General features: G+C 42.6%; 2 protein-coding genes across 3 annotated transcripts; one reads left to right on the forward strand and one right to left on the reverse strand.

Moving 5' to 3' along the window:
- Nucleotides 1–1,176: 1,176 nt before the first annotated feature.
- On the reverse strand, nucleotides 1,177–21,621 carry LOC106579313 (amine sulfotransferase). Of its 2 annotated transcripts, none has more exons than XM_082961608.1 (7): nucleotides 21,246–21,621; nucleotides 19,901–20,062; nucleotides 17,849–18,057; nucleotides 17,356–17,482; nucleotides 17,011–17,105; nucleotides 16,714–16,894; nucleotides 1,177–2,164 (listed from the first exon to the last, which is right to left on the reverse strand). In XM_082961608.1, the coding sequence occupies exons 1-7, from the start codon at nucleotides 21,271–21,273 to the stop codon at nucleotides 2,121–2,123; spliced, it is 846 nt and encodes a 281-aa protein (XP_082817734.1). In that variant the 5' UTR covers nucleotides 21,274–21,621; the 3' UTR covers nucleotides 1,177–2,120. The 2 variants fall into 2 exon arrangements, with proteins under 2 accessions (XP_082817734.1, XP_014014605.3); XM_014159130.3 differs by lacking the exon at nucleotides 1,177–2,164 and adding an exon at nucleotides 13,931–16,009 and having other exon boundaries at nucleotides 21,246–21,607.
- Nucleotides 3,950–13,479, forward strand: rwdd1 (RWD domain containing 1). The gene is made up of 6 exons (XM_014159151.3): nucleotides 3,950–4,135; nucleotides 4,558–4,623; nucleotides 4,817–4,947; nucleotides 9,910–10,192; nucleotides 12,601–12,663; nucleotides 12,785–13,479. The coding sequence occupies exons 1-6, from the start codon at nucleotides 4,063–4,065 to the stop codon at nucleotides 12,895–12,897; spliced, it is 729 nt and encodes a 242-aa protein (XP_014014626.1). The 5' UTR covers nucleotides 3,950–4,062; the 3' UTR covers nucleotides 12,898–13,479.
- Nucleotides 21,622–21,739: the final 118 nt, after the last annotated feature.

A 21,739-nucleotide genomic window follows, 5' to 3' on the forward strand; every position in this document is an offset into this window, starting at 1 on the left:
ATGAAAGGTTCTCAATTTTTTTTACTAGTAAAATAGGAACATAATTGGAAAATGCCATGGATACCCCACTCTCAACTTAAACTGGTGACTGAACTAAGATTTGTTAAAGGCAATGGTATTGCTGTTGTGATTAGTTGTGTAGTTTTGGGTACCGGTAGTTAGGAGTACGGCAAACACCTTATTTCCTTGGTTCCTCAATATACATTTACCATATTACAACGTAGGCTATGTGTTACAGCATTACTTTTGGTGTCCCCCTCAGGAATTGCTCTTGAGAAAATTTAATGTAATTGTCCCCTCCAAAGTTGATATAAGATTTTCGCCCCTGTGTGTGTGTGTGAGAGGGAGAGAGAAGTGGAAGTGGGAATGCAGAGATTCTGTGCAAATAGTCTTAAGGTGCAGGTGGATGGCAGCCAGGGGTTAGCTGTTCAACAGTCTTATGGCCATGAGGTAGAAACTGTCTCTGATGCTCTTGTACCGCATGCCAGGCGGTAAGGGAGTAAACAGTCCATGTCTGGGGTGGCTGAAGTCTCTGGCAATCTTCCAGGCTTTCCTCAGACACCGCTTGGTGTAAATTTCCTGTAGGGCTAGGAGCTTGCCCCCAGTTATGGACTGGGCAGTTTTCACCACCCTCTGTAGACCCACGGTCGAGGGCGGTGCAGCTGCCGTAGCAGGCAGTGATGCAGTCAGTCATGATGCTCTCGATGCAGCTCCAAGGTCCCTAGAGGGCACTATTATTATCCTGACGTCAAATAATAGCGGCCTCTAGAGGACCTTGGAGCTGCTCTCGATGGTGCATCTCTCTCTCTCTCTCACACACACACACACACACACACACACACACACACACACACACACACACACACACACACACACACACACACACACACACACACACACACACACACACACTTTCACAATGGCCTTTCTCATTTGGTTAAAAGTCCATCCTCTTTCCTCCATCCTCTGTGACCTGGAAACCGATAAGTGGTTGAGTGGTCGAGGAGAGTGCCAATTCATTAGTAAGCAAATGGAAGAGTGTCCTCCCCTTCTCGATAGCCACCTTTCGTCGGAGGTTAGTCGTGTATCCTATCTGTAGTCCTTCGCGGAAGAGTTTTGAAATCTGCCACAATCCCTTTGAATCAGCTATTGTTTTCTCAAAGGACAAAAGCATGTAAACATTTAAAAACGATATGCTACTTATCCTTTTATCTTTAAAATGGCTTGCACAGCTAGCTACATTTGTTTTTATCACTTTACACATTTATTTTACGATTCCACCGCTGTAAACACAATTTGCCTGATGACGTGCAGTGGAGAAGGACTGTCTCATTTCAAACAAGCACATTTCCGTTCACGTTCCCTCTCCTTGCCTCCTCTCCTCTCCTCGATTACCTTTGACTTTTTTTAAACGGAGGGGACAGAGGACCAGTGGTATAGAGGTGGTATACTCAAATTTTGTCCCAAATTTCCTAAATTATAAATCCCATATTGGTCTTTCACAGTCAGGCCAACCCAAGCTGTACTGTGCATGTAGGCTAATAATAGGCCTACTATTGAAACAGATAAATTAGGCTGTCAACTGAATCATAAATTCACAGGTTTCTGTGAAAAGTCATATTTTTGTAATAGAAAAACCACAACATTTGATGTTCTAAGTCCATAACAATGCTTAAACCAATTAAATCAAATTAATTTTTTTATATAGCCCTTCGTACATCAGCTGATATTCTCAAAGTGCTGTACAGAAACCCAGCCTAAAACCCCAAACAGCAAGCAAAGCATGTGAAAGAAGCACGGTGGCTAGGAAAAACTCCCTAGGAAAAACTCCCTAGAAAGGCCAAAAACCTAGGAAGAAACCTAGAGAGGAACCAGGCTATGAGGGGTGGCCAGTCCTCTTCTGGCTGTGCAGGGTGGATATTATAACAGAACATGGTCAAGATGTTAAAATGTTAAAATGTTCATAAATGACCAGCATGGTCAAATAATAATAATCATAGTAGTTGTTGAGGGTGCAACAAGCACGTCCGGTGAACAGGTCAGGGTTCCATAGCCGCAGGCAGAACAGTTGAAACTGGAGCAGCAGCACGGCCAGGTGGACTGGGGACAGCAAGGAGTCATCATACCAGGTAGTCCTGAGGCATGGTCCTAGGGCTCAGGTCCTCTGAGAGAAAGACAGAAAGAGAGAAAGAGAGAATTAGAGAGAGCATATTTAAATACACACAGGACACCGGATAAGACAAGAGAAATACTCCAGATGTAACAGACTGACCCTAGGCCCCCGACACATAAACTACTGCAGCATAAATACTGGAGGCTGAGACACATCATGAGACCAGTTTTAAGGCTTGGGAAAAATGTAATCATTTTTTATTTCTGAGTGTAGTTACCCTTTAATTCAAGTGTGCAGGCACCTAGCACTGTTTGGCTAGCTTGTTTCTGTAGCACATGAGATGGAGTTTGCAAAACAAATGACCACTGGATTGATGCAAATAATCATGATATCATTCTGTCAGGTAGGCATTGGCTACTTTGTAGCTAGTTTTTGGGAAAGCCTTTCCATCTACCAGAAGAGAGTTAGGCCTATCATTAGCATTGCTATATTTTTCCTGTTCCTTAATTGTTTGAAACCTGGACATTTTACTTCATATTATGAAGCAGGTCTTACCTTTCTTCAAGTAGCCTATAGCCAAAATCCCACCATAGAAACATGGAGGCAATCATTTTATAAAGACTTCCTCATATGCGTTCTGCTGTTCTGTTGGTTTTCTTTCAACTTTCTTTCATTGTCTAGCAGCCAAAGGCATTATCCTAGTCGTGGGGTGTCAGTTGTTGATGTGTGCAGAGGGTCCCTGGTTCAAGCCCAGGTTGGGGCGAGGAGAGGGACAGAAGCTATACTGTTACACATGTGCGCATTTAATAAAGGTGTTTTCCTGCAAATTGCATTTAGGAACATTTGCGTGTAGGCCTTACTGCTGTGTGCACATTGCTGCAACTAAAATATGAAGAAATAATAGTTTATCAACATTATAAGCTAAACATTCTGATCTGTTCCATCCGTTTTATTAATTGATACGGCGTATCCCTCCATTACTTTGTATACCCAATGCCCACTGAAAAATAAGTGTGTATATGGTAATACAGCGTATACCCTCCACTACACCACTGCAGAGGATGGAGGAGAGAGGATGCAGGATTTGAGCAAACCAATTGCAAAAAGGCCAATGACTACAGTATGAAGGAAAAGGCCAATGTCGATGGTCCTTTAAGAATTTACTAGACTAAAATAATATATTGAAGAAAAGTATAAAAAATGTCATACATGATACAGAACGAATAATACTAATGAGTAGATAATAACCTAAGATGTTTGAACAGAAAATGTATCCGTATTTAATAGATATAATTGCATAATTAGTCATTCGATTAGTAAACTTTGTCAAACCAACCTTCTGCGATTCAGAGTGAGAACTAAAAAGGATTGCCGATGTAGTCGATCAACAGTGGGCCCACGGACAGATATTTCAGTGGATGCATAAATGTGAAGCATCCGGTTGGCGTTTCCACTCACTACCAAATGTAGTAGTGAGAGGAAGCCCACTGGCGCGCAGTGGGAGAAGATGGAACGAGATGTATTTTGGCCGACATTTTGCAAATCTTCTCATCAATTAAACATTTGATCTCAATGCAGTTTTCTGTTCCCAAAACTAGAATATGTTATGAACAGAACGGATTAAGTATTGTAGACTTCGCCCTTTGTTTTACAAAATCACGCTGTTTAGGAGTGCAAAGGCGAATTGAGGTATGGCACACGTGCACTTCACAGAGTAGGCGTTCCCTAACGGAAATTGGCAAAAATATACTAGAACGCGCCAATAGGATATCGCTAGCGCATGCTTGGTTCTGCCCACTATGACTAATTTGTTCCTATTGGAAACGACAAGCTGTGGTCTATCTCGGTTTTATAAAAATCTTTGGTGGGCCCTTCTGCTTCGAGCACGCACACGTCTGTGCCCGGTTGGATAACTTTGCTAGCTCATTGATGGACCATAGTAGAAGAAAATGACAGATTACGCCGAGGAGCAGCGAAACGAGCTGGAAGCTATAGAGTCAATTTACCCGGACTCGTTTACAGGTGAGTTTTCTGCGAGTCTGTCTCGGTTGGTTTCCAAGCTGGAGAACGCTAGCTAGCTAACTCAGGTTAGCAGTGTGGTGCCAATTTAGCTGGCTAGCTAGTTAGCAAGCCAACAACCCTGAACATCTAGGAGAAATTGTCTTAGCTAACGATCACATAGTGAAACGCCCTCGATCACCACACACTCAAAGTTAGTTAGCTAGTTCAACAAACTCAACTGCACTGACAGTGCCACACATCTTACCATTCAGGCTCTCCAGTAGGTGAGTTGATCATGGTTAACATCTTCCACTTTTCAATAGCGAAATTATTTTAGAGCAACGGGATCCACTTTCTGTTCGAACTGTTTGCTTTTCGTTAATTTGCATGACAATGATGTGACTGCTGTGCTGACTTTAATATTTGTTTTGGCCCTCCTGTAGTGCTATCAGAGGTGCCCACCAGCTTCACCATCACTGTGACATCGGACGCAGGGGAAAACGATGAAAGTAAGCAGTAACCTAACCTATCACTCTCTTGCCCGAGTCTTGTGTAGCTCTGTTGGACTACACTAGCCTGGTCCCATATGACATGACAAGTCAGTCGAGTTGGCTAATTAAAGAATTTACGGATCTGGGACCTGGCAATCGTTTTATTATATTATTGTTTATTTGTCAACCTAATGCTTCTGTGTTATTGTAGCGGTTGAAGTGACACTACAGTTCACCTATGTGGAGAAGTATCCAGATGAGGTGCCACTGTGGGAGATCTACTCCCAGGAGAACCTGGAGGATTCAGACGCAGAGGGCATCCTCACCTTACTGCAGCAGCAGGTCTGTTACACACCGTTTAGTCACTGTAATTAGGCTTCTCCAAGCTCTGATGCTGCTCATGGTCATTAGCAGCTTATCAAACTTGCTAACTGCCTGGTACTCAGCACTCTATTGTCCCTCAAATCACTCTGACATCAATGTAATCGGAAATCAAATCAAACACTTCATGAGACCCCATGAGCTCATGGTGCGCAACATTTCTATAGGCTATGCAATTGCATGAGAAAACAGTGATGGCCTCTTAAATAGAGGATCCCATTAGCTTTCTATAGGCTAGGCCTACTATATTTATTTCTCAACCTTCTTAATATTAAGCACATTGCTTCTCTTTAAAACAGGAGTATAGCCTACCTGGGTGGCATGAAAATCAACCACGGGAAAAGCGTCCTCCATTAGCATAGATGACATGCTGCCCCTGTTTCGAGACAGGTGCATAATGGTCCATTCCAAAACAAATTTCACATATATTATTTAGTATATGTTAACACTAGATTAAATCAAGAATAGTGTGATGGGTGACAATATTAGCATATCACTTGTGAATGATAGTATCACTTGTGAATGATAGTATCACTTGTGAATGATAGTATCACTTGTGAATGATAGTATCACTTGTGAATGAGATATTATCACTTGTGAATGAGATATTATCACTTGTGAATGAGATATTATCACTTGTGAATGATGTGGTAAGATGGCTGACGTTTTACATGCCCGTAACCAATTGTGCTATTTTATTTGTAACTTATGTTGTACATAATGTTGCTGCTACTGTCTCTTATGACTGAAAAATAACTTCTGGACATCAGAACTGGGATTACTCACCACGAACTGGAAGAAGCTTTTTCCTTTAAGGAGTCTGACGAGAAAGATATACTACTCTCCCGGAACAGGCCCAGATCCCAGACATTTGTGTGAAGAAAAGAGGACGCTGATCGGGCTGCCTTTTGAGAATCCGTAGGCAAGCGAATAAACTCCCACTGCCATCAATTGCACTTGCTAACATGCAATCATTGGAAAATAAAATTGATAACTTACGATTATCCGTGACATTAAGAACTGTAATATCATATGTTTCACTGAGTCGTGGCTGAACAACGACACGGATAATATAGAGCTGGAGGGATTTTCAATGCACTGGCAGAACAGAGAAGCTACGTCTGGTAAGACGAGGGGTGGGTGTCTTTTTGTCAATAACAGCTGGTGCGCGATGTCTAATATTAAAGAAGTCTCGAGGTATTGCTCGCCTAAGTTAGTGTGGCTTACAGCTTATCATAAGGTACTCTATCTACCAAGAGTTCTCATCTATATTATTCGAAGCTGTCTATTTACACCACAGACCGATGCTGGCACTAAGACCGCACTTAACCAACTCTATAAGGCCATAAGCCAACAAGGAAATGCTCACCCAGAAGCGGTGCTCCTAGTGGCCCAGGACTTCAATGCAGGCAAACCTCAATTAGTTTTACCAAATTTTTACCAGCATGTCACATGTGCAAGCAGAGGGAAAAAAAAAAAAACTCTAGACCACCTTTACTCCACACACAGAGATGCATACAAAGCTCTCCCCAGCCCTCCATTTGGCAAATCTGACCATACTTCTATCCTCCTCATTCCTGCTTACAAGCAAAAACTAAAGCAGGAAGTACCATTGACTCACTCAATATGGAAGTGGTTAGATGACGCGGATGCAACGCTACAGGACTGTTTTGCTAGCACAGACTGGAATATGTTCCGGGATTCATCCAATGGCATTGAGGAGTATACCACCTCAGTTATCGGCTTCATCAATAAGTGCATCGACGACGTCATGACCATACGTACATATCCCAACCAGATGGATTACAGGCAACATCCGCAACGAGCTAAAGGCTAGAGCTGCGGCTTTCAAGAAGCGGGTCACTGATTTGGACGCTTATAAGAAATCGCGCTAAGCCCTCAGACGAACCATCAAACAAGCAAAGCGTCAATACAGGATTAAGATTGAATCCTATTACACCGGCTCTGACGCTCGTTGTATGTGGCAGGGCTTGAAAACTACAAAAGGATACCCAGATGCGAGCTGCCCAGTGGCGCGAGTCTACCAGACGAGTTCAATGCCTTTTTTTGCTCACTTCGTGGCAAGCAACACTGAAGCATGCACGAGAGCACCAACTGTTCTGGATGACTGTGATAACGCTCTCGGTAGCCGACGTGAGCAAGACCTTTAAACAGGTCAACATTCACAAAGCTGCGGGGCCGGATAGATTACCAGGACATATACTCAAAGCATGCACGGACCAACTGGCAAGTGTCTTCACTGACATTTAAACCTCTCCCTGACTGAGTCTGTAATGCCTACATGTTTCAAGCAGACCACCATAGTCCCCGTGCCCAAGAAAGAGAAGGTAACCTGCTTAAATGATTACCGCCCCTTTGCACTCACGTGTGTAGCCATGAAAGGCTAGTCATGGCTCACAAACAGCATCCTCCCGGATACCCTAGACCCACACCAATTCGCATACCGCCCCAACAGATGACGCAATCACACTCCACACTGCCCTTTCCCACCTGGACAAAACCTATGTGAGAATTCTGTTCTTTGACTACAGCTCAGCATTCAACACCATAGTGCCCACAAAGCTCATCACTAAGCTAAGGACCCTGGGACCAAAGACCTCTCTCTGCAACTGGATCCTGGACTTCCTCACGGGCCGCTCCCAGGTGGTACGGGTAGGTAACAACACATCTGCCACACTGATCCTCAACACTGGCGCCCCTCAGGAGTGTGTACTTAGTCCCCTCCTGTACTCCCTATTCACCCACGACTGCATGGCCAATGACGACTCCAACACCACCATTAAGTTTGCTGACGACACAACAGTGGTAGGCCTGATCACTGACAAAGATGAGACAGCCTATAGGGAGGAGGTCAAAGAACTGGCCGTGTGGTGCCAGGACAACAACCTCTCCCTCAATGTGAGGAAGACAAAAGAGCTGATCGTGGACTACAGGAAAAGGTGGGCTGAACAGGCCTCCATTAATGTCAACGGGGCTGTAGTGGAGCGGGTCGGGAGTTTCAAGTTCCTTGGTATCCACATCACCAACGATCTATCATGGTCCAAATACACCAAGACAGTCGAAGAGGGAACAACAAAACCTTTTCCCCCTCAGGAGACTGAAAATATTTGGCATGGGTCCCCAGATCCTCAAAGTTCTACAGTTGCACCGTCGAGAGCATCCGGACCGGTTGCATCACTGCCTGGTATGGCAACTGCTCGGCATCTGACCGTGAGGCGCTACAGAGGGTAGTGTGTACGGCCCAGTACATCACTGGGGCCAACCTTCCTGTAATCCAGGACCTCTAATAGGCTGTGTCAGAGGAAAGCCCATAAAATTGTCAGACTCCAGTCACTCAAGTCATAGACGGCAAGCGGTCCCGGAGCGACAAGTCTAGGACCAAAAGGCTCCTTAATAACTACTTAAAATGAAGGACCTTTTATCTGCTTTACAACGGGTGTAGAACCTAACTGGCATACATACGCAACGCATGAGTTTCAGTTTTGGGAAGATCATTTTCACCATAAAAATGCACCTTTATAATAAAAGTATTACATGCATGATTGCTTTTGTATTCACTTTTGGGATTTTTTTTTTCATGCTAATGGAACATTTGCCGTGTGCATTGCTGCGCTTATAATGTGAAGAAATAGCCTTTTTTAAGCTAAACATTTTTTTTATATACTAGTGGTTGTATTCATTTGGGCTCTACTGCATCCTACAACTGTCCCGGACTTTGTTTGGAATATTTATTTCCCCGCACAGAATAGGTCAACTTTTGTACTATGGGGGATAGTAGATTGATATAGGCTAGTGCTTTTGCTGTTTGCTAGGCCTACTCATCTTGTTGGCTGACGAAAAGTAAATGTGGACAGTTGTTCCAATATCTTCAATATGCTTCTCGGAATTTGATAAGGATGCGCGCAGTTGCGTCCCAGATGTGTCTGTCTTCACTTGTAGCGAAGAGGTGCTTCGGCACGCAGCAGGTAAAAGTGAATTATTATATGCAGCCTAAGGGTATAATAGCCAAAAGGCATGGATTTCTTTAGGGGCATTATGGCCACACAGGATGCAGCTGGGAAATTCGAGGCATTATCAAGTGCTTGTCAAATTGTGAAAGAGACTGAAGTGTGTGTACAGCCTACGCAAAAAACAAAGTGGAGCTCATGCCTTTTCATGCGACTTTTTTCAAATCATCATTAGTCGCGTCATGCAGCTTTAGAATGTATTCAAAATCTAAACATGTAGCCCAACGTTTGTATCACAACTAGTTACATAAATAACTCTAAATTAAGCATATAGGAGTACCTGTTTCTTTTGTTAACCGCTCATCACAGAATAGCCGCATGTGCGCGCTCCGTCAAATCATTTGGAGAAAATATCCCGTTTTTATTGAGCTTTGTTCAATTGTATTCTTCATACTATAAAATAATGCCACGGGATTCTTAGTAAATGCTAAACTAACTAGTGTAGCCCACAGCCATATGGCATAGCCAGATCAGGGCCTAACATAAGGACAACTCAGAGTATGCTATTCTGTTCTTCTGAAATAGACTACATTTTCTTCATATCATATTTCTTTAGACCAGTCTAAAATGAATGGATTTATTGTGATGGTGAAGGCTATATTACATGGATTTATTATACTTTTTAAAATGTGGATGTTCCAAAGGTCTGCGTCAGTGGATTGTAGGCTATGTGTGGAAGACAGGAGATGCTAAATGTGTTAATAAACGGTCAATTACCGTGAGTGAGATCGGCAGCTATTTGCTTTACAAACAGCCCTACTTACTGTCTGTCTGTTCCACCATCCTCGCCTTACTGCGGTTCTGTATGTTTGTTTGTCCGTCTGTCTCTCTCGGCCTGTCTATTCAGCCTTACTCGGCAATGAGAGGGCTTACATCTGTGTTTTTATTTTTCTAGGCTGAGGAAAACCTTGGAATGGTGATGATATTCACCCTAGTTACAGCAGTTCAGGACAAACTGAATGAATTAGTTGACGAGATAAAAAACAGAAGAGAGGAAGAGAAGAGGCGAAAAGAGGAGGCGGCGGAGGAGGCTGAGAAGGTGCTCTTCCAAGGAACAGTAGTCACCATCGAGAACTTCCTGTCATGGAAAGCCAAGTTTGAGCTGGAGATGGCTGAGTTGAGGAGGAAACGGCAGAAAGAGGAGGAGCAGCAGCAGGCTGGAAAGATTAAACTCACAGGTATGTGTATACCCCCCCCCAAACCCCTCTTCATCCCCAACCAAGAGCCATCTGGATTAGGGTTGAATAGTGGGAACCTGGTTACTGAGACTTACTGGGATTTACAGCCCAAAACCACTCCCTTTTCCCAGGATAAATAACTGTGAGACACTGGTACATCATATAAATAATTTAATATAAACAGCTTGGCGTGAAATGGAACTATTAAATGATATGCAAAGTCTAAATCTGGCTTCTCTATGGCCTCTGTATGATAACTCATCAGTGCTCAGTGTGGGGACAGACAACCCATCTCAGTATGGAGCGCAGTTCACAATGCATGTAGACCAATCATCTCATGGTCAATTTTCTTCTAGTGATAGGTAGGTGTTATGGGAATTTTTAATCCCAATAATGCATTTAATCTTTAACCAATTCAACGAGGTTTCTAAGACCCTTGATTCAGTAATAATTGGGCAACGTCTCAGATTTTATAAAAAAGGTTCAAAGATCTTTATTCATAAGGGCTCTCAAGTAAAAAATGAGGACTCAGTCCTTTTATAATACACACATACATTCCTATCTTTAGACCACTCACTTCTCAAACAACCAGTACTTTTCCACTAACCACAAAGAACCATAAAAGTTGTCACATTCTTCAAGGCTTTCACCTCCCCTGTTGGGACCCTCTTGGTTTGAAACCCTCTAATGATTTTCTATTATCTACTCTACAACTTCACTCTGTTTACATCCCTACTAAAGAATATAACATCATAGTATTACAATACTAACAGATCTACCCCCATCCTGGTTTTATCTTCTCATAATTATCAAACATTTCCCCCATCTTACAATTTCAGAGTGGAACACTTAAGTCATTATCCTAACGGTAGGCCTACATTTGTCGCAGCATAGTCTATGCTACAGTAATAAAGACCTGCTCTAATTTACCCATCAACATCTGGTTTTCAGGGGTCACCCAATTTTTTTAAATTTTATTTCAGCTGTGGTTTTAAAACAGCCTATCACTTGAATATCATTGCTTTAAATCAGTGCACTCTCTCTCTCGCTCTCCATGAACTCTATTCAAATTGCATCCAAAATAGATAATCCTGTTCTAATGTCCTAGCCTACCTTTTTCAGGTCATAAATTCAATGCAGTATTAGCCTTATATTTAGCTAATTAATGATGGGTTATGCATAATAATCTTCTAACTTATAGCCTCTGTCTCTTGCGCAATAAGCATGCATGGGTCCGCCGCTGGCCTCTCTCCTTTCCCATGCAGGAAAAGCTAGACTAGAATAGCTTGCTGGACATGATTTTTCATAGCATTTCTTATACCAATAGATTATTTTAAGAGGGACGCAAGCTCTTGTTTGCTGAAAGTTGAATACAGCAGCCAATAAAACTCACGGGTAGTTTGAAATAAGTCAATGTGTGATGCCAGTAGGATATAGCAGTTATTTGTTCAGACCCATAACCATTCAATCTTTGTGAAGAGAAGTGAAAGCCTTCTGCATCTAATTCTAGTCCTGTATTATTCAAGGATGTCTTCAGAATGATAACTTATTTAACTGTTGATTCATTCCTTCCTCGCTTTCAACAATGTAGGTAGGTTAACATTTGGGGATATATTATGAAAAGGTATATGCGTCAGCCTACTAATTATACAAACAGACCCTATTATATTTCAATCAACTTTGTAGGCCACGTGCTGCTCATTAAATGTATTTTAATGTATGGCTCATCAGGCTTGAATTTTCAATCAAAGCTCTAAACAAATCCAGACAGGCCTATTTATATGCTTTGATGTTTTTGAATGGCACTTATGGTTTTGGCGGGAAATACCGGGTTACCGGAAGAAAAGTGATTTATTCTCAGGATGGAACATTTTGTAAAATACCAGGAAAATATTCAACCCTAACATGGATGCTACATCTCTGCCATCATGTACAGTAAAAACATAAACCCAAGTGCTTCAAGTTTCTGCATTTCTTTTATTTAACCAGGAAAAGTCCATTGAGTCTCTTGCCAGGGAGACCTGGCCAAGAAAGCGGCAGCAGTTTTACAAAATGTGAAACACGATCCGGCCTACAGGAAACATTTACACTCCTCCTGAACATTGTTAGTTACATGCATCTAGTGCACAGTAGGAAAAGGTAGTCTTAACTTGGTAATGGCCCTGGGGACTTTAAGTAGCAACCACCTTGAAGACCATGTCTGGTAACTGCTAGTGGTGAAGGAGAGCATGCTACAGAGGTAGAGGGAGGTTGCCCAGAAGGACTTTATATGAACACATACCAATGTAGCTGTCAGTGCATGTAAAGCGAGGTCCAGCCCACCATTTGAAACAAGGTTCAATGGTTGAGCGTCTTGGCATTTGTACATGATTAACACTTTTTTTTTTTTTCTCCCCTCTCTCTACCAGGAAAAAAGCTATTTGAGACCGATCACAATCTTGACACATCAGATATACAGTTCCTGGAAGATTGTAAGTATAGTGGAGTGATACAACTGTAGTGTGTGCATGTCTAATTTAAGAGCAGTATGGTGATTAGCGAGGGGGATCTGTAAAAGGTTGTACAATAACTTTGCTCTTTCCTCCCGTTCAGCTGGAAATAGTGTTGAAGTGGACGAGTCCCTCTTCCAGGACCTTGAGGAACTCGACCTGGATGAAGATGACCCTGACTTTGACCCTCTGGCACTGGGCAGTGATGAGGACTGAACTAGGAAGAAGAAAAGGCAGACCTGTTTTCAAATACTATTTAAAATACTTTGAGCATTTGCTCTAGCCTGCCTGGAGTGCCAGATCGGTGGGGATTGCAGTGTTGTGACTATTTTATTGGTTCCATGTGCTTGACAGGCGCAAATCAAGCCCAGAAGAAAGCATTTGAAATTATTTCAAATAGTATTTGAAACCAGGTCCGGTCCCAGATCATCTTTATTGCAGTCACGCTGTGTTGCACAGATTCAGATCCCTCAACGCCTGGAGAAGTATTTAGCATCTCAGGAACGACATCAATGTGATATAGAATTCTTCTGAGATGCGCAGCACGACTAATATTTATGACTTTGAACGCAACCGATACTAACAGGAGGGGATCATCACAGGAAGGGAAGTCACTGTATGTAACCAGGCCCAGAGAAGAAAGACATCCAGTAACACCCACATTTATGTTCTAGACATGAACTATAACTCCAGTTGGCTGTAAACACAGAATCACCTCAAGGCATTTATACGCCCTGGTCAATGAATTGATTTATACCCTGATGCCATTAAAGATGCACTATGCAGACATCTACGCCATTTCCTGGTCGCAAAAATTCTAGTTTGCTTAATTTCAGTTTGTGACAAGACAAGCAAGTATAGTGTAGAGAATCATTGTACCATCTAAACTGCTGTGAAATGTCTCTTCCGTAAACTGGTGTACAAAACTGAAAGATGCAATAATTAAACTTAAAACAGGAAGCATAGAAATAGTGCATATGGAACAGATCTACTGCTTCATAGACTTGCTTTCAATGAGAATGAAAGATCTATAATTTGCATTTCTGTGAATTGTGTTGAGTACTTTTCTTGGATGTGGGAGACTAAGGACTTTACATTGCCATCACTTCATCTAGATAATAGGGAATAAGTGCTTGCCGGCTTGGAATTCACAAGGCAGTTGTAGAAACCCTGACTTGCCCACAGAGGGCAGCGGAACATAACCTTGAATTCACTGTTTCCTTATTCAATCACATACAGCTAAAATGAGTCAAGACAATTGCTCTTTATATATTTCAATTCTTTAAACACTTTTTTATATACACATTCAAAACCGACTGAAACCATGTGGGTACAGCGTTTGAAGTTACTGTACACTTGCCAAACTATTTTTCCCTCCTTCAAATAGAAAACAATTGACATATTGTTTTATAGATACTACAGTGAACCTAAATGCAACAATTTTACTAAGTTACAGTTCATATAAGGAAATCAGTCAATTGAAATTCATTAGGCCCTAATCTATTGATTTGCATCTGTTGGTCACATACCTTCAAAAGAAAAGGTAAGGGCGTGGATCAGAAAACCAGTCAGGATCTGGTATGATCACCATTTGCCTCATGGAGAGCAACATCTCCTTCGCATAGAGTTGATCAGGCTGTTGATTGTGGCCTTTGGAATGTTGGCCCACTGGGACACGCTGTCATACGTTGATCCAGAGCATCCCAAACCTGCTCAATGTGTGACATGTCTGGTGAGTATGCAGGCCATGGAAGAACTGGGACATTTTCAGCTTCCAGGAATTGTGAACTTCCTTGCAACATGGGGCTGTGCATTATCATGCTGAAAAATGAGGTGATGGCGGTGGATGAATGGCACGACAATAGGCCTCAGGATCTCGTAATGGTATCTCTTCATTCAAATTGCCATCGATAAAATGTAATTGTGTTTGTTGGCCGAAGCTTATGCCTGCCCATACCATAACCCCGCCATGGGGCACTCTGTTCACGTCGGCAAACCCCACACAACGCCATACACGCTGTCTGCCCAGTACTTTTGAAACCGGGATTAATTTGTGACGAGCATACTTCTCCAGTGTGCCAGTGGCCATCAAAGGTGAGCATTTTCCCACTGAAGTTGGTTATGACGCCAAACTGCATTCAGGTCAAGACACTGGTTGGGACAATGAGCACAAAGATGAGCTTCCCCGAGACGGTTTCTGACAGTTTGTGCAGAAATTCTTTGGTTGTGTAAACACAGTTTTATCAGCTGTCCGGGTGGCTGGTCTCAGACCATCCCACAGGTGAATAAGCCAGATGTGGAGGTCCTGGGCTGGTGTGGTTACACGTGGTCTGTGGTTGTGAGGTCAGTTGGACGTACTGCCAAATTCTCTAAAACGGGGGAGGTGGCTTATGGTAGAGAAATGAACATTCAACACCTCTGGTGGACATTCCTGCAGTCAGCATGCCAATTGCACACCCTCAACTTGAGACCGGTGGATAGATTAGATTAAGGGAAAATGCTCACCAAAAGGGATGTAAACACATTTGTGTACGAAATTTAAGAGAAATAAGCTTTTTGTGCCTATGGAAAATTTCTGGTATCTTTTATTTCAACTCATGAAACATTTTTGTTCGGTATAGCTTATTAAGTTATCTAGGGTAACTTGTAACTCTAAGGCAGGGTTTTTTCTGGATCAATAATGGGCTTAAGTGGTGGGCGTGCAGAGGTCTGAATTTTAGAAAACATTTTAGAGGTCCTCATTTGCCGTTTTAAAAGCACATTCCCTGTGATTCAACATATTCTGCCATGGAGCCGAGAAACATTTTCAGTATTAAAGCAAATTTCCTGCAATTCTATGGATTTTGCGATGGCTAATTCTGTGTTCTTTTGCTCAAACAAAATCTGTACTGCTAAATTAATTGTTTGGGGATTTTTCAATTGTCCCTGACTGTCAAGCTTTTATTTAGGTGACTGTTCGTTCTCAAAGATTCTATTATGTAAGGGATAAATGCCACATTCTGTACATTATAAACAAGTATTCAACAATGCTGTGGAAAAATAAAAAATACAGGTCATTTAAGTTCACTCTGAAAGCGTTTTTCCATCCTGAAAAAAAAAGCTGTTATTTTTACACTGTTTGGACTTAGGTGACTCCCAAAAAATGCTTAGGGGGGCCGCCCAAGGACTTAAAAAAATCCCTGAAAGACGTGACTATGATTTCATCACGTGGCACTATTGATGTCCCACGTAAAGGAGAGGGGCAGGTCCCTCATCTTCTCCTGGAAGACACTATCAAATCTCTCACTCTGTGCAACAGTGAAATGGTTCTTCCAGTCCCCAATGGTCCCTGTCAGAGTGTAGATGGAAATCAGTCAATAATGTAAAAGAGTATTAAAGGGCAATTCCACCACTTTTCAACGTCATTTTAATTATCTCCAGCACAATACGTGTACATATGTGAAAATGGCACATTTCTACATTTCGTATAAAAACATCTAAAGTTAGAAAGTTCTACCCGATAACATCAAACACTGAGATTCGTGGTGACGTGGGGAGCAAGAAAATACCCTCCCTCTGGCTAGAAACTTATTGTAAATCACAGTTTCTTACTTTTAATCCTACCCTGTGATGTGACAGATAAAAGAACAATAGGACCTTAGCTTTTTAACGCGCCGTTTTCACATATGTAGACACTGGTATGGTTCTAGAGATCATTAATATGAGGCTGAAAAGTGGCGAATTTCCCTTTAAGAGAAATTATCAATTTAAATTGTCCTTTAGGTTTGCACAAATTATAATCCAGATGGTTGTATATCTATTGGAACATTGGTTCAGTGTAAATGTGTGGGGGCCTGGTGTTACAAGTATAGTACTGTAAGCCCTTTGTGATTGCCCTTGGCTTGAGTAAGGCTGAAATAATATGCAGCTTGTGCAATGGTCTCTCTGAATCACACACAAAAAAAATCCTCATACCAAAGTGTATTGCTAAGGACACAGGCGACCATTCTGTTATCACGTTATATTATGACTTACAAGGTGTGACGTGCATACCTTTCCTCATAAATGTGCCCTTGTTGTGGTCAAGCAGGGAGTCGGGCATCGTCTTATAGTTAGCCTGTGGGTTCTGTTTCATGGTTCTAAAGGTGCTGTGTTCCACCACACTGGCCATCTGCTCCTCTGTCAAATCCTTCCCTAGAAACCTGCACATCCTCTCCACCACGGAGCGCAGGTCCTGCAACACACACACACCGTTTATGCTTTGAGACTCATGTAAACTCACAAGCCAACTCCGAGTACAGGACAGGATGGACAAGTAGATGGACAGGTAGGTTTTGCCACTGTTGGTACCTTGATCATCTCTTCATATGTGATGTACAGGAAGTTCATGTTGTCTCTATTAGCGTACCACGTCTTGATGTGCTCAAACCAACAGTTCCCAAAAACTGCAACACACACAGCAAAGACTCAAATGGATACTTCATACACAGCCTACCACCATGAAAGCACAGCTGAACCTAAGGATACTACAGGCAAAAGTGTTTAGAAGGCTTTCGACATCATTCATTTAAAAATAATCACAATTAAAGCGTTGTTGGCTGGTGCCAGCTCCCCATAGAAAAAAATACTTCGCTTTGCACATCATGTACGAAATGCATAGTCCTTAACAGGACCAACGGCTCACATTCGTCTTACCTTTCCCTTCCATGAATTTCTCAAAGAAATCATTGAAGTCCTTCGGCGTCTCCAGCATGGCTGCATATTTGTGGAAGTGGTAATAGGACACGAGAACATCCTTAGGGTTTCTGGCCACATAGATCACCTTAGGGAAGCAAGGTCATACTGCATATCAATAGATTGACTATAAAAAACTATATCAATATCAGTAGTAATACTTTAATGAAAGTAATCCTGAAGGTAATGACGAATAGTGATAGACTTCGGGTAACATTTAAAGCCTGCAGGTATTATGCATTCTAAGACTTATAATAAGCATGTATACCGACCATTTAGAGTATTGAGATATATAATATATTAAAATCCTTAAGGCATTATAAAGGCTCATACATAAGTAATAAAGCATTATACCTGCAGGCTAACACCAGTACCAAAGTGCTAATTATGCTAAGTGCTAATACCACAGAATAATACCCAAGTGTTACCAAAATGATCCATGCACTCCACAGACCTTTCCCCTCTTTTGTCTGACAGCGAGCGGCATGAACTTGTACTGCAGGTGGGTGACCCGTAGCCTGGGGGAAAGGGTGGCGTTAAACTCCTTCTCACTGCCAATCAGCTCGATCCATGGGACGCACTGTGCGTTGAGATGCTCTGTGTTTGGAGTGACGTCACCTTTGGCTTCTATCAGAGTCAGAATCTGCTGCATCCAGATCGTCCCTGTCAATCACAGCAGAGTGGACACTGCAGGTCACCCAGAGGTCATTTCAATTCAATTTAATTTAAACATGAATTGTCCATGCAGGGACAATATGGCAAGTCAGTCCTACCATACAATGTACAATACTGGATAGCTTGGCCCTTTCACCTCACTGCACTACCTTGATTTGATAACACCCACACACTGTTTTACTGACAATTCAGGGGTTATTTTGATGGGGGGAAATGTGAACTTTTGTTTCTCAGGGATTCTACACTACATGACCAGAAGTATGTGGACACCTGCTCGTCGAACATCTCATTCCAAAATCATGGGGCATTAATTTGGAGTTGGTCCCCTTTTGCTGCTATAACAGCCTCCACTCTTCTGGGAAGGCTTTCCACTAGATGTTGGAACATTGCTGCGGGGACTTGCATTCATTCAGCCACAAGAGCCTTAGTGAGGTTGGGCACTGATGTTGGCCAATTAGGCCTGGCTTGCAGTCGGCGTTCCAATTCATCCCAAAGGTGATCGTTGGGGTTGAGGTCAGGGCTCTGTGCAGGCCAGTCAAGTTCTTCCACACCGATCTCGTCAAACAATTTCTGTATGGACCTCGCTTTTTGCACAGGGGCATTGTCATGCTGAAATGTATTGTATGCTGTAGCATTAAGATTTCCTTTCACTGGAACTAAGCCTGGCCCAAACCATGAAAAACAGCCCAATACCATTATTCCTCCTCCACCAAACCTTAGTTGGCACTATGCATTGGGGCAGAAAGTGGTCTCCTGGCATCCGCCAAACCCAGATTCGGACTGCCAGACGGTGAAGCGTGATTCATAACTCCAGAGAACGTGTTTGCACTAATCCAGAGTCCAATGGCGGCAAGCTTTACACCACTCAAGCCGACGCTTGGCATTGCGCATGGTGATTTTAGGCTTGTGTGCCACTACTCGGCCATGGAAACTCATTTCATGTCGCTCCCGACGAACAGTTTGTGCCGATGTTGCTTCTAGAGGCAGTTTGGGACTCGGTAGTGAGTGTTGCAACCGAGGACAGACGATTTCTACGTGCTACGTGCTTCAGCACCCGGCGGTCCCATTCTGTGAGCTTGTGTGGCCTACTACTTCGCAGCTGAGCCGTTGTTGCTCCCAGACATTTCCACTTCACAATAACAGCACCAGCAACTCTAGCAGGGCAGAAATTTGACGAACTGACTTGTTGGAAAGGTGGCATCCTATGACGGTGCCACGTTGAAAGTCACTGAGCTCCTCAGTAAGGCCATTCTACTGCCAATGTTTGTCTATGACGGTTGCATGGCTGTGTGCTCGGTTTTATACACCTGTCAGCAACGGGTGTGGCTGAAACAGCCAAATCCACTCATTTGAAGGGGTGTCCACATACATAGTTTATATAGTGTATTTGAATGTGGACATTGCCTACCGTCACTGTGCTACTCCTGCCCTGATACGGTGCTTATGGGACATGGTGTCTGTTACACTTTAATCTAGCCTGGTTTAACCATTGTTTTCAGCCAAGTGGAGAATAACTGGGCATGCAGCATTCCACTTAATATATGCAGGCAAGGTTCTGCGCAGGGAGATTTGCGAAAATACCCGTTTTTGGCTTAAAAACTAGGACATTTCTTTCACTTATCTGGGCTGCTGGACTGATATAGGTCGAGAACAGAGCCCACTAACAGATAAGCAAAGTAAACTCACTGAACGAGATCTACTCAGTTGAGCTGATAAACTGTGTTAGAGGACCTTATAGGAAGAAATGAAAAGAGCTATGCAGGCATGTTTTAAAAGCGGTAAACATCTGGCTATTCTAGGTAAGTATATCCGTGCTGTCTCCAGTACTCACCTGACTTGGGATAAGTGACGGCGAATATGTCTGAGTCTCGGATCTCCCAGTTCTGGATCTGGTCGACCTCGTCGGGAGAGTGTACCCCATTGATCAGGTTGAAGTTCCGGTGAGGAACCAGCATATAGCCCAGAACCTGGGGATCAGTGAAATCCAAAGGATCTGAGAAGACAAAAGCCCACTCATTCAAACAGTCTGGATCTATGCATGTAAGCATTAACGCACAACAGGGAATAAACATACACCTCCAGCCGTGTGAGAAGGCACGAGGCCAAAGTCCTACTCATCTAGAGTTGAAACGCTGTGCTTGATTAGACACAATTCTGAAATAAAACACCAAAAAAGCCCAGTAAATAAGGTTGTTATTCCAAACAAATGTTTATATAGCTATCACAGGGAGTCAGGAGGAAGCCAAGTGGAAATGTTTTAAGGGGCAATCTGGGATTGGAAAAACAACTGGTAAACAGCTGAGGGTTGGGGCTGGAGAAATGTAAACATAAACAGAGCCATGGATGCAAGGACTGACCGTTAATGATATCAAAATGATAGTTATGAAACCATATAGGTTTTGTTTAGAATAACATTGTTTACAAACAAGATTCTATTTTGGGTTCTGCTAGGGTAAAACAGTTAACCTAAACTCATGAGGCATTTAAAAGTAATATTCTTCATGAAGCAATGGCTACATGCCATTAACTCAAAAGTCCTCAAATCTATGTAACAATCCCAGATTGCCCCTTTAACAAAAAGGAGACATTGAATAACACTCAAGTACCTAGCAACAAAGCCTGGGCACAAAAAAAGTATTCCTATGAAGGACTAGCAAATATTGCAGTAAATATAAATGGTGGGTTTGCTGTGCAGCAATGCATTTCTATCTGTAAATCCTGGAGGGGCAGAGAGCATGTTGTTCTGTTCACAGGCTGGTCAATCACAAATGAAAAAAGTAGCCAAGTTTGTGTCCATCAAGGTCAAGCATTGTCCACCATTCATGGTCCTCTATAATCCTTTCTATGCTTACAAGGTGAGACAGATCTTGCATGCAACAGTGCATAATATATATGCCTGTGGAAAGTAATGTACACTTCAGATATGCAAACATGTCTCACAGAGGTTCCAAATATGAATACAACAACAAATAATTACGCAGCTATGTATTACACAGAGAAAACCAAATAATGACTTGTTTCTAACTATGCCACTCAGATTATGGTATAACATTAAATTAACATGATCAAATGGCAATACAAGGGTAGGCACTGTATTCTGCAGTAGGCAATATAGCAACCTCTTTGAACTCCAACTATAACTCCACGCACTGCACAGAGCGCGCAGTATTCCCTACCTGTCATTGTACGGGTGGAAGTTGTCATTGTATGCCAATGTCACAAAATCCACAGTCGGTGTAGGCTACTATGAAATCCTTGGCCCCAGGGAGTTTCTTGCAGTCAATTCACAACTATTCTCAAAAATAAGGGTGTATGATGGCTAGCCGGCAGAGCGAAGTAAAATTCGCTCTGTGTGCAATGCGCACCCGAATATCCCCTACTGTCCCAATAGAAGACACGCGGAAGACAAACACACGTTTCCGCGGGGGGTTTTTATTCACGTCGTGCTCGAGGAATACTGATGGTTTATACAATTTAAGCGCGTTCGCAGCAGTAGGGCATTTTTGTAACCTTGTCCCCAGGGCCAGGCTGCGCAGGCGCACCTCAGATTGATTCGCGCTTTTTAAACATAGCGTTTCAGAGTCCATGCAATGTGGCATATTTTACATCCCCCATGACCGACGAGAAACGGGAAAACGATTTTGATTAGGCTACAGTGGAAATCCGGTAT

The sequence above is a fragment of the Salmo salar genome, chromosome 02 (assembly GCF_965601325.2).
Source record: "Salmo salar chromosome 02, fSalSal1, whole genome shotgun sequence".
Classification (NCBI taxonomy): domain Eukaryota; kingdom Metazoa; phylum Chordata; class Actinopteri; order Salmoniformes; family Salmonidae; genus Salmo; species Salmo salar.